We start from the raw sequence: 13,329 nt of genomic DNA on the forward strand, positions 1-13,329 counted from the left end.
CACTAAACTGCATTACACTGATCTTGCCAGAAGCCTTTGCAGTTATTAATAGTTTATTGATCGCAACCAATGGCTGATGAGAGTAGGTCTCCTCACCCCAGCCCCCTCGGGGCTCTGTTATCTGCAAAGACCTTCTATTCAGCATGCAGATCAATGCCACTCAAGTCTGGGGAGAGGGGGTCTCTGGGCCGCTTAATCCACTTTAGAAGGATAACACTGCAGGCAGAAGCTCCGATGAGGCGCTACAAGGCAGACTGGCGCAATCCAAACTGACCTGGAAGCCACTGGATCTGCAGATGAGTACTAGAATCTTCCGGGGGCGGGGGGGGGCTGGACCTGGTTTCCAGCACAGAGGGAGACAAGCTTCTCCATGTTCACACCGCAGCCACCATCCATTCATTTCATAAATATTGATGACCTCCCATGATGGCAAGCACTGTGCAAGGCCTGGGCTATGCTGGTAAACCAAGTAGATGCAGACCCTCCCTTCGTGGTGTTTACAGTGCATGGTCAGGGGGGGAGAACATGCACAACATGTGTCACAACGTACGTGATTCAATTACAATTTATACAAACACTACTAAGGACCAGTATGAGACCTGCTGTATCAGTTAGCTATTGCTGCATAACAAGCTGCCCCAAACCTGAATGGTTTAAAGCAATAACCACGTCTTATTGCTCATGAGTCCAGGAGTTAGCTAGGCTGAATGTGGCTTCTGAGTGTGGCATTGGCCCACGGGGGCCTCTCTCCACGTGCTGTCATCCTCCATCAGAGGCAGGGAGAAAGCGAGGTAGGGGTGGGGATGTTCTTTTGAGACATAGGCTTAGAATTTGCAGACCATCATTTCCACCACTACTGTTGGTCAAAGCAAGTCACAAGACCAAGAATGAGGAAATAGACTCTACCCCTAGGCACGGAGGAACAGTCATGGCACATGGCAGGAGGCATAGAGACAGGGAAGCTGTTCATTGGCCCATCGGTGCGATCAAGCTCCCAACCCACCTCGTCCAGGTGCCCATTAAGAAAGTGACCATTCCTTTGTAACTTGAAGGATGTAGCCAGCAAAATAAAATTCAATATTCCCAGGAAAAGAGACTACTGCCAGAAATACAGTGCTGAATCAAAAAAGGCATTTAGCTAAATGCACCTGTGAGGGATGCTGGATGGGCTCCTGGAGCAGAAAAAAGGACATCAGAGGGAAAACGGGTGACATACAGATAAAGTCGGGGGTTGAGCTAATAGTGATGTATCAGTGTTGGTTTCGGTCTGATGACTATATCGTGGTCATGTAAGATGTTAAGAATGGGGGACACTGGGTGAGGATATATAGGAATTCTCTGTTCTCTGCAACTTCTCCGTAAATCGAAAATGATTCTAAAACAAAAAGCTTATTTCAGAGAAAGGAACCTGGCACACGAGAGGAATGGAAAAACTGCCCTTTAACTAGAAGAAGGGGAAGGCTGAAATATGGCTGGAGATGTGGCAGTAACCAACGGTGCTGGGCTTTGTGGGCCGAGATAAGGATTCTGGTCTTTATCTGAAGAGTGGAGACAAGCCTTGGAAGGGCTTTAGATAGGGAGTACCAGTAATGCCATTTACATATAAAGAAATCTGGGTTCCCCTTGAGACTGGATCAGGAGAGAGATGAGGAGGGGCAGAAAACCAGTGAACTGTCTGCCTCCACCTTCCAGGTAAGAAAAGGTGGTGGCAGCGGAGATGGCGGGAAGTGGAGGGGTCAGGATATATTTAGGAGGCGGTCACTGACTGTATGTGGGGAGTATAGAAATCAGGGGTGTGACTTGGACCGATGGTGGGGGCAGGACCATTTGCTGAACGAGGAAAACCAGTAGAAGGGACATCTGAAGCCGTAGAAATCGTCCTACGTGAAAAGCTGCCTTCTTCAGAAACCACCAATCCAGGTGTCCCCTGAGCTGTCTTCTTTACCACCTGTGTTGTGTCACTACACGTGTCACCTAAACATATTGCTTATGTTGTTCCCACCTGAACGTGTCATCAGTGTAGCAATTACCTAAATGTGTCACCTGTGTCGCTGTCACATAAACACATCTGCGTACCTCACCTATGTGGCAGCCACCTGAACATTTCCACCTATGTGTCACCCATGTCATTACTCTTATTGCATCACCTGGGGAGCTGCCAGCTCCCCATGTTCCCTGAGCCTGTTTCTTTACAAAGTTGTCTCCTGAGCATGTCACTTGCACACCTGTCACCTACACAAGTCACTTCAACAGGTAACCTCTATGACCGACACCTGTGAGTATCACCTAAACATGTCACTCAGGGTGACTATCACTCAGCAGCAGTGCCCAGCAGAGAGGCTATATTTTCAGTCCAACTGAGTTACAGAGAAAATAGTTCCTGGAGGGAGATGCTTCCCTGCTGTTTCCACTGTCACTGTGCTCTTCTGAGAGATGCGGCGGCATCTTCCCCACAAAGTTTCCCTGATGAAAAGCTCGGTTCTTTAAGTCTTTCATGACAGTCAGTAGACCAGATGTCAACCTCTGTGTATTCTATGTAAATGAAGGTATTTGTTTATGCTAATGTGTGCTGAGTGCTGAGAGGGAAGGGGGAAGCTTAGAGGGGCTGGCTCCACTGAAGGAGACAATGGGCAATGGAAATAGAGGCTGAGGGCCCTGGTGTGGCGGTGGTGAGGGGGAGACAGGTGGGGGACAGTGAGTCATAAGGAAATGGGACCTGGAAGACAAAGATGGGGGACAGCTAACATGAGAGAAGGCGTAAATCTGAGGTTAGATTGCTCAGCAGAAACAGATGGAAGAGAGAGGCTTCGCTGAGCAAATATATCTGGGGGGATGGGAATAAAGAATTGGGCTGAAGGGTTCTCCCTTCTGGAGGCAGCAGGGCTGGGACCCACACCCAGAGTCTGTGCTCTTAGTCACCACCCCCTCCTGCCCCACAGGGTCCCTCTGATAGGAATGTTGGGCCCGTTTGGTGGGTAGGGCACCCCGTTTGGCATTTACTAGGGGTTCCGTAAGTCGGAGCTTCATCCCCCGTTTTCTGCCACAGCATGAGAACTTCTAACCCAAACACAGTGACCCCACTTCCTCTCAGTTGTGGCCAGAATAGGTTCCCCTTTGGCTGCACGATTAGGCTCAGAGAAGGCTGGAACTTGCTGGAGGGCACACAGATTTCCCTGATCCAGCAGCAACTTGGCGTTTGTTACTCCAGATCAAGGCTCTTCCCGTTCAGAATGCCCAGAGCCCACTTGCCAGGCATTCCCTCAATAGGTAGGTGATGGTACCTTGTCCACTTCATGCCCCTTTCAGGCTCACAGATGTCTCGCAGTGATACCTCATCAATCCTCCCTGCAGTCCTGGGAAGTAGCAGCCCCATATTTTAGATCAGAAAATGGAGGCTCAGAGAGAACGATGGCATGACTTGCACAAGGTCCCATAATGTACCAACAGCAGGGTCAGAATTTGAACTTGACGCTCTCCAACACACGTCAGGGCTCTTCAATACAGGAGCGAGGAAAGAGCTGCCCTGTAGGCATTTTCCATAGGGAGAGACAACAACATACCAACCCATTTTTAGCATGGTCTGACCCTATAGACCCCGCAGAAGGATCTAGAACATGAATTGTCAAACGACAGCCCGTGGGCCCAATCCAGCCTGTTTTTTTAACAGCCTGTGAACTAAGAATGTTTTTCACATTAAAAAAAAAAAGATTGTTAAAAAATGAAAACAGAAGATTTCATGGCACAAGAAAATATATGAAATTCAAATTTCAATGGTTATAATAAAATTTTCCTGGAACACAGCCACACTGGTTTGCTTTCGCCCTGTCTGTGGCTGCTTTTGCTCTACAAGGACAGAGCTGAGTCGTTGTGACAGAGACTGTGAAAGCAACAAAGCATAAAATATTTACTCTCTGGCCTTTTAGAGGAAACGTCCAGAAGAAGGTTTGAGGGGGCTCTCCCAGCCTCATGGGTCACCTCCTCTGCGAGAACCTCCTGATTACCTCAGGCAGCACCAGCTGCTCCCGCTCTGTGCTCCGATAAGCTCATCTTCTCCCATGTGATTTGGAGCACGCTCAGCTTTCCTACTTCCTTGTCCACTGGGATGGGGGCTCCTTGGACACAAGAATTTTACTGTGTTCCTTCTCAAGTCCCCAGGGCTGGGCATAAAGTGACAGCAGAGCAGCATTCAAATCCCCATCCTGACTCTTATTAGCCATATTGATGGGGGGAGGGCAATTACACTCCCTCTAGAGCCTCAGTTTCCATGTTTATGAAATGGGAATAGTGGTCCCTATGTGGAGGGCAGCCTTCTGAAGCGTCGAGCACAGGACCTGGCACACAGTCGGTGTTCCATAAATGTGGCCCCTCATCCCCGCACCGCGCACGGCCCTGTGGACGACCCAGGAGTGTCAGTTGAGTGGAGGCTGAGCAGTGGGCTTTGGGGGTGGTTTCCTGAAGTGCCGCGCCTTCCAGCCCCGGATCACATGCCCTCACGCTGCTCCTCTGCCTCCCCCAGGCTGCCCGAGGTCCGCGTTTCCGACAACGGTCCCTACGAGTGCCACGTGGGCATCTATGACCGCGCCACGCGAGAGAAGGTGGTCCTGGCCTCAGGCAACATCTTCCTCAACGTCATGGGTGAGTGCATGGCTCCCGGCCCCAGGGTCACAGTGAGGAGCTGTGCGTGCGCGCGTGTGCGTGCACACATGCACAGAGGGGCTGTCCTGGGAACCACCTGCCAACGTGCCTGTTGCATGGGCAGAGGACCCCGTCTTTCCCACCCTTGCCCTCGAGGGGCGAGGAGGCCGGCCATGTCGAGGTGTGACAAGTGTGGACTTGACACCTGAGGATTTCCTCTCAGGACCCCCTTCTCCTACCTGCACTGAGACTGACCTCATGAAGACAGGGCTGCACCTCACCCGAGTCCTCGTGGACCAGGCACTCTGGAGGGGCTCCGACACATTGATTGGAACGAATGAGGAGCTGAAGGCGTAGAGAGACCTTCCCACAGGGCAGCAGGCTGTCACAGTCTTTGGACCTCAGTTTCCCCTTCTCTAAGATGGGGGTGGGATGAATGGTGGATTATTCATGGACCACCTAGTTCCAGGCTCTGTGACCCAGTGAGGACATAGTGAGGGAGGTGTCCTCTGGGGGGGGAAGCTGTGTGGACACCTTGCCCAGGCTGAAACCAGCAACACATTCATAGAAACCAGGGGGGAAAGTGCAGTGGGAGTGGGTGGGTACTCCACGGGAGGGGGGGACACTCCACGGGGGGGGACCCTCCCTGCGGAGGGCCTGAGACAGCATCTCAGCGGTAATGCACATCTGCCGCAGAGGCAATGATTCTAACCCGGCTACATGTTCCCCCCCTGGACCTCTCAAGACCTTTTTTGAGACACTGAAGCATCAAGTGATGAGTTAGAAAGCGAGCTGGACTGGATGTCAAGACTCCTGGCTTCTGACCCTGTGCCCGTGCCTCCATTTCTACATCTGCAAAATGGGACAATAATGCTTGTGCCCGTCTCTGGCTGCCTGTGCCCCTACCCCAGCCTCAGTTTCTCCATTTGCAAAAACAAGGGCCTTGCTTCCAGTGGTCTCCAAAGCCGCTTCAATGCCGACGTTCTTGTCAGGCACACTCTTGGATTCTGCCGCCAGAATTCTAAGGGACTTGGCCTCAACTCCAGGCTCCAGTGTTCTCTGATTTTCTTATCAAATGTTATTTATCAGGGAAACAAAGCTTGTATACTCGGGCAATCAATGAAAGCATAAAGGCCCAGTTGAAAGCCGCTGCTTCTGGGGAAATTGAAAACCTCCAAAGGCCAGACCTCCAAAGGGACATTGATTCCTATAGCGGAAGCATCTGGTATATGGTATGTTTTGGCTTCCTGGGGGATGGGCCATGGGTGAGGTGGCAGTACCAGGAAACCCTCCCCTATTGCAGTGGCCCCCTCACTGATCGGCTCCTATAAAACATGGACAAGGAACATTCTCAGTGCCGGCTCTGAGCAAAATTCATTTGCAGCATCAAGGGGCTCCGAGCCCGATGAGGGATACGTACACAATCATTTATTCATCAGATGTCTATTGAGCACCTACTATGTGCCAGGTAATGGACACACACCTTCCACAGGACGTCATCTCTGTCCTTGGGGAGTTTGCAGTGCACGAGACAAGCATGACACACATGCATGGATGAATAAGTGAGATGATTGTGGATGGTGATAAATACCGGGAAGAAAATCAAACAGGTAATGGGACAAGGAGCACCTGCAGCTGGTGGCGGCGAGTTTAGGGCGAGGACTCAGGGAAGGCCCCTCAGAGGCTGCTGAGCTAAGTGCTTTCCAGGTTACATCATCTCATCCTCACCACCAATCCGAGAGTAGGTACTAGTGTTACCATTCCCATTTTGCAGATGCAGATATGGAGGCACAGAGAAAGCAACCAACTTGCCTAAGGTCACACAGCCAGGATCACAAAAATCTTCCTATGATAATCAGGCAGCTCAGTGTTGGAACCACACTTTCAGGAAACTGGTCTAAACCTCCATGTATTTAAGTATATATCTATATCAATACATATACCAACATCTATACCCATACTCTTATCCACATACAACGTATTTCTCCCTCTCTCACCTCACTTTACCCCAAACACAGGAGAATGCCCCCATTCCTTCAGCCTACAAGTTGAGGACACACAGGTTTGGATCCGAATTCCAAATCATTAGCCTCCCTGGGCCTCAGTTTCCCCATCTGTAAAGGATGCCTAACTCCTAGGGTGATGGTAAGGTTTAAATTAGATAGGGTTTACCAAACACCCATCCCAGCACGAGGCAGCCAAAAGGTTCAGTGGGTCAGACGTCACTGTGGCTGCCTTGTGCCCCTGATTTCAACCCCTGCATGAAGTCTCAGCCATGATGCATGACACCAGTGATCCTTAAGCCATTCTGAAAACTGAATGTTTGCAGCTTTGTGCACCCTGGCTCCCTGGAAAGGGGCCCAGTTCTGCCCTGTTTCTGGGCGTGGCAGGGCAGCGGCCTCTGCCTACCCATCCTCCTGGCTTCCTCCCGCAGGTCTGCCTGTCCTGGTACCAGGCACCTAGGAGAGGAGCCAGGCTGGATGCCAACTTTGATGATGACAGCAACACCCCCCACTTACCCAATTTATGCCAGTTCTAAAGTGCTTTCAATCAAGCATTTCACCTGATCCTCACAACAGCCCCTCAGGGTCAGGAGTGCTATTATCCCCAATTCACAGATGAGAAAACTGAGGCTCGGGGAGAGGAAAGGATTTACTCTGGGCCCCACAGCACCGTGGCTGTCCTGGTCCCTGGGCAGTGTGGCTTCCGGGGCTCGCCAAGGTCCAGCATGGTGAGCGGAGGGCTGGGAGAGACATTGGGGTTGGGTATGAGAGAGTTTCCCGTATAGTATCTCTCATAATCCAGCAGCCACATCAGCTGTGACGCAGGAACTGTACACGGCCCATTGCGTAGACCCAGGCTCAGAGGAGGAAGTGACTTGGCCAGAGTCGGGAGGATTACAGAAGCTAATCCACAGAACAGAATGTTCTGAGCTCAGGCACATTCTGAATGCTCAATAAATAGTATTTCTTAGAGTATCAACAAACAGTAATCACGTCAGTTAAAAACCAGGCACAATTAGAAAGGTTAAAAATTGTGCCACCCACTCCACCCCACTCCAGCTCCATGACTCTCTCCTTTAAATATATGTCAAGACATGTGCCAGCAATTAAAATCTATTCACTATTTTGCCTGTCTGTGACATTGCATAGATCCTTTCTCATCAGGCACGCACACACAAAGACCCTCCCTCCAAACGAGTGGAGGTCAATGAAAGCTGGGGTCTCCTTTGTGCCAGAAGGGACCCTAAACACCAGGGCAGACAACAGTGGGCAAGATGGGGGCTGTCCAATTTGGGGATCAAAGCGAAGCTTTCCAGGACAGTGGGGAGAGGGGGAGCCGGGAAGCTGAGCACGACCCAGGGACCCATGTGTGTCACAAGCACTGAGCAGGTCTGCCGGAGAGCAGGGCACCCCCGTCTGCCATCACCAATTCCGCATCCAGCACATTCTAATGCGCTGTTTCCAGAGGCCTCCGGGTGGAGATCAAAATGCGAGAGCTGCTGTAATTTCACGCCTATATCATCCCCGCGATGTGGTGGGGAGAGGCATTTGGGAGCCCCGTGGGTGACACGGAGGGTTCGTGCCGCACACAGTCATTAAAATGTTTTTCCACGAGCTGCAGATAAATTGTAAGCCAATTTGAAAGTTGCATGCTGGGCCCCGGGAACGCATTATACACAGTCACGGAAGCATTGCAAAGGCTCTTCTTGGGGGTGCAGGTTATGCGGGAAAGCATGTTCCGAGCGCGATGTTACAATCAATTAAATGTTGTGAGGCCCAGACACCCCACCCCGTGCAAGCCAAAGACACTGCTCTTTTGGTTCCACCAAAAGGACAAAGCACAGGGATTCTCTGCCACCCTCACCGTACAGCACTGCCAAAAACAAATGGGCTCTTCCAACCCCCTAATAATCAAGGCCATTCTCCATCACACACAGCCTGTGTGCCCGGCACTGAGTGCTAAGTGTCAACCTACGGTTAATCATGTGACCCTCCGAGGCAGGCATTGTCAATCATCCCCATTTTACAGATGAAGGCATGGAGGCTCCGAGAGGTTAAGGGGTTCCGCCATGTGAGTGACAGAGCTGGGGTCCCACCAGGTCTGCCCAAGACCACAGCGGACGCTCGTAACAGCCGCTCTGAACTCCCAAGGGAAGCACCGCTACCTTTGACACATAGGCTGTTAGTAACACAAACGTCAGGAAGCATGGTGGGGAGGGCGGTGCAGAGTGGAGAAAGGGGGGACCTCGGTAAGACTGAGACCTCACTAGGAGCACCTGGCTCTCCAAAACTCAGATGGTCAGGTGGGACTGTTCTCCCTTTGGGGGCCTGTAGGAGGCTAGGAGGACAAAGAACACGTCCGGGTCCCCCACTTCTCCATTCCTGTACCCCAGTCCCCGTGGGTGCTTCTCCCATCCTCTAGTAGCCAGGGCCCCTCACTACTCACTCTGAAAGGAGCACTGGATTTGGAGTCCAGCAGACCTGAGTCCAAACCCAGGTCAGTGTCAATTTGTGACGTGTACGGTCAGTCCAGTATTGAACTTCTTTTCTAGCAAAGACAACGTCAGAATGTCTTTTCTGTTAAAGTATGTTAGAAGGTGACTTGGATGCCCCCACACACAAGCATTCTAAATCTCATTCATTCATTCATTCATTCATTCATTCTTCATTTGTTCATTTATGTAACAAATATTTACTAAGCACCTAGCACATTCCAGGCATGGTTGTATGCACTGGAATTCAGTCTCAGCAATGAGACAGACCAAATTCCCAGCCCTCATGGAACTTACAGTGCAGGGAGGGAGACAGGGACACATGGACAAGAAGAGAGCTGGAACTGGTGGTGTGTCAGAGGTGGCCAGGCAGAGGCAGGTACCACCAGAGGGAAGCAAGGCTATTTTAAACAGGGTGGTCAGAAGGGTCTCTCTGAGGCGACACTCAAAGAAGGTGGAGCCTAAGCCATGAAGATGTCATGCCTTCACGCAACTGATTCAATGACTATGTCACCCTCGCCTCAAGCCAAGCACAGTTCCAGATGCTGAGGATACAGTGGAGAACAAGGCCAATCTTTGCCTTGTGGAACTTCGGTCCATCCAAAGAGATAGCTCACGTACAGATGCAGAAACTGAGGCTTGATAACTGTGTTCGGTCCCCAGGGCTGAACAAGCTGGGGGGCTTCAAGCCACAGACACGTCTTGCCTCACAGTTCTGGAGTCTAGAAGTCCGAAATCAAGGTGTCAGCAGAGCCAGGCTCCCTCTGAAGGCTCCGGGAAGACTCCTTCCTTTCTTCCAGCTTCTGGTGGTGGCCAGCACCCTTGGCTTATAGATGCATCACGCCCATCTCTGCCTCCACCCTCGCATGGCGTCCTCTGTGGGCCTGTGTCTGTGTGTCCAAATTTCTCTCTACTTACAAGGGCATCAGACATTGGATTAGGCCCACCCTAACTCAGTACGATCCCATCTTAAGTGAGTTATCTCTGCAAAGACCCTATTTCCAAATAAGGTCACATTCATAGGCACGGGGGGGAGAGAGGGGGTTAGGACTTGAACATGTAATTTTAGGGGGACACAACTCAGTTCACTACAGTAACTGAGCCAGGAGGTAGCAGAGCAGGATTCACTGTCTAACTCTGAGGCTGACACTCCCTGTCCCCAACCACACGGGTCACCCTTCATTGAGCATTTACTAATATGCCAGGCACTGGGCTAAGCCAGTCACTCATTAACTGATGGAACAATCACAGAGACTCTGTTAGGTGGATACCACCATTTTCCTTTGACAGATGAAGTAACTGAGAGGTTATGCCACTTGCCAGGCCTCCCAGCCAGCTCGTGGTAAAGCAGGGGTAAATGCATCCTACCTAACTGCTCTGCTCGACGGAAAGTTCCAAAGCATTGATAAGCATTAATAAAATGTCCTATGTGAGAATCCCTCTCTCTCTTCTGGAGGCATCCAAGGGAGGCTGGCAGAGGAAGGTAGAGTTTTTGAACCTGAAGCCACAATGGCCCCACACCACGCCATATGTTTCCCAAACCTTGGGCCAGGGGACACGACTCCCACTCTGGAAAACAGTTGTTAATGAGCCTTGCATAATTTGTCTTTTTGTTTTGATTTTTTTCAGTATGTTTTACTGAATTTTTATTAAGTGCATCTGGTGCTTTTTCCTCCTTGTTTTGTTTTTTTGTTTTTTTTTAATGGTTTTATTGAGCTATAATTCACATAACATAATCCAATCATTTAGAGTATACCACTCAGTGGTTTTTAGCATACTTAGCATATTTAGAGTTGTGCAGCCACTCTTACTTGTGCAAGCAATTTTACAACATTTTCATTACTCCAAAAGAAACCCTGTACCTGTTAGCAATCACTCCCCATCGCATACCTCCTCACCCCGGCTCAGGCAAATTCTCATCTATTACTTTCTACCTCTCTGGAAATGCCTGGACAGTTCCTACAAATAGCATTATACAATATGTGCTCTTTTGTGACTTGTGTGACTTCTTTCCCCTCAAGGTGTACCTCATGTTGTAGTATGTGTCGGAATTTCCTCCTTTTTTAAGGCTGGATAATATTCCATTGCATGATAGATGACATTTTGTGTATCCAGTCACCAATTGATGGACGCTTAGGTTGTTTCCACTTTCCGCCTATTGTGAATAATGTTACTATAAACATTCAGGTACAAGTTTTTGTGTCAACATACAGTTTCAATTCTCTTGTGAAGTGGTATTTTGATTTGCATTTCTCTAAGGGCTAATGACTTGCGTGTCTTTTCGTGTGCTTATTGGCCATTGTGGATTTTCTTTGGAGAAATGTCTTCAGAGCCTTTGCTCATTTTCAACCAGGTTATTTATCTTTTTATCACTGAGTCGTAAGAGTTTCTTATTCCAGATACAAGGGCCTTGTCAGATATGTAATTTGCATACATTTCTCCCATTTTTAAGTTATCATTTCACTTTCTTGATGGTGTCCTTTAAAGGAAAAAAAGCTTTCCATTTTGATGAGGTACAGTTTATCCATTTTTTTTCTTTTGTTGCTTGTGTTTTAAGTGTCATATCGAAGGAGGCTTTGCCTAACTCAAGGTCATGGTTTACGCCTATGTTTTTCTTCTAAGAGTCTTTATTCTTACATTTAGGTTTACAATCTATTTTTAGTCCATTTGTACATGGTATGAGGGAGGGCTACCTCCATTATTCGCATGTGGATATCCAGTTGTTCCAGCACCATTTTTTAAACAGACTCTTCTTTACCTACTGAATTGTCTTGGCATCCTTGTTAAGAATCAGTTGACTGTAAACGTAAGGGTGTATTTCTGGACTCTATCTATTCCCTTGATCTATATGTTCTTATGCACCTCTGGTGCTTTTTAAAGCCATCTGGCCATCTCCAGTCTGGCTCTGTCACTCCCCTGCTGTGTGCGTTTTAGCAATGAGTTCACAGAAGTCCTTCTATGGCCAGTTCCTCCAGCTTTCCCCTTACAAGAAACTCACCCTGGGGCTGGTGAGTGCTCCCAGAGGAAGAGACTACAGGCATGATGGAGGCTGAGCCCACAACCATGAGGCCAGGCCAGACCCTAAGATTTCTAGAGATCTAGAGCTCTGCCTTCAAAGACCAGACTCTCGAACTCGAGTCTCTGCACTCCCAGCTCAGTGCTCCTCTCTAGAAAAAGGAGCACAGTCCCAGAACCAATAATTGGCAGGTCGAAGACCTCTTTTGATTTGGGAAGGAGAAATGTCTATGTCTCACAGTGGGAAGGGGCGCTCTGAGGGCTGGGGACAGACCCAGCACCCCTCAAAGGCCGGCTGATGCTGTCGCAGGCCTGGGCAAAACAGGAAACACAGTCTGCCTCTCTGAAGGGTGCAGAACCCCCTTTCAAGGAGCCTGCCTGAGCACAGGACAGCTCTGGGGGATGGGCGTCTCCCAGGCAGAACCAGCACACTGCAGGTGTACGTGGCCGTCCAGGGGGCAAGTTAGGTCCCTGGAGGGAGACCACTACTCTAAGAATCACTGGGGGTCCGCAGGCAGAGCAGCTGTAGCGGAGCTTCAGCGCCACCACGCAGCCCTCTCCAGAGCCGAGGACACCTGCTGCGTGAGAAATGATCAGCCTGGTTCCCCTGCCGTGGAGCCTGAACGTGTGAGCCTCCCGCTGGCTTGAACTAATTACATGAACTGGCCCCAGGCGACTGTCGTGGCCACAGGCTCCAGGGATTATGCGTGCTGCTGTCAGGAGGCGTGGGCGTGTTGGGATCCAGGCCAGAGCTGCAGAGGAGTCCTGGGCACTGAGGGACAGGGGGGCAAACCCAAACCTCCACCTCCCACCGCAGAAGCCCCGGGGCCTGAGGACCAGCCCTGGGTGCTCTGGTTCCCCAAGCAAACATCTGGGCAGCCCCCCACCAAGTTCTCTCCCCTCCCCCATCTCCCTTCCCCACCACTCTGAATGATGACAGCAAGTGTCCTCCGAGGTCTTCCTTACTGGAAACAGGAGAGGATTAGGTAGTCCCCAGTTGAAGAATTATCCCTCTATCCAAGTAGGCTGACTAGAAATAGCTTTTACTTCCTTAGAGAGTTGAGGAGTGGTTAAAAGTATGAGCCTTGCATTCAGCCATGAATTTTAAGCCCGGTTTGCAACTACTAGTAATAAAAGCAGCAAATGTTTATTGAACATTTAGTATCCACCAGGCACAGTTCTGT

General features: G+C 50.1%; 1 protein-coding gene across 1 annotated transcript in view; it reads left to right on the top strand.

Moving 5' to 3' along the window:
* IGSF21 (immunoglobin superfamily member 21) overlaps positions 1-13,329 on the top strand; it is a 241,910-nt gene that overhangs the window by 201,941 nt on the left and 26,640 nt on the right. The window contains exon 4 of the mRNA XM_088790243.1: positions 4,517-4,635. Coding sequence (XP_088646369.1) covers positions 4,517-4,635 — 119 coding nt within the window. The remainder of the gene's footprint in view (positions 1-4,516; positions 4,636-13,329) is intronic.

Source organism: Rhinolophus sinicus, chromosome 14 (assembly GCF_057876585.1).
Source record: "Rhinolophus sinicus isolate RSI-liver-muscle chromosome 14, RSI-T2T, whole genome shotgun sequence".
Taxonomy (NCBI): domain Eukaryota; kingdom Metazoa; phylum Chordata; class Mammalia; order Chiroptera; family Rhinolophidae; genus Rhinolophus; species Rhinolophus sinicus.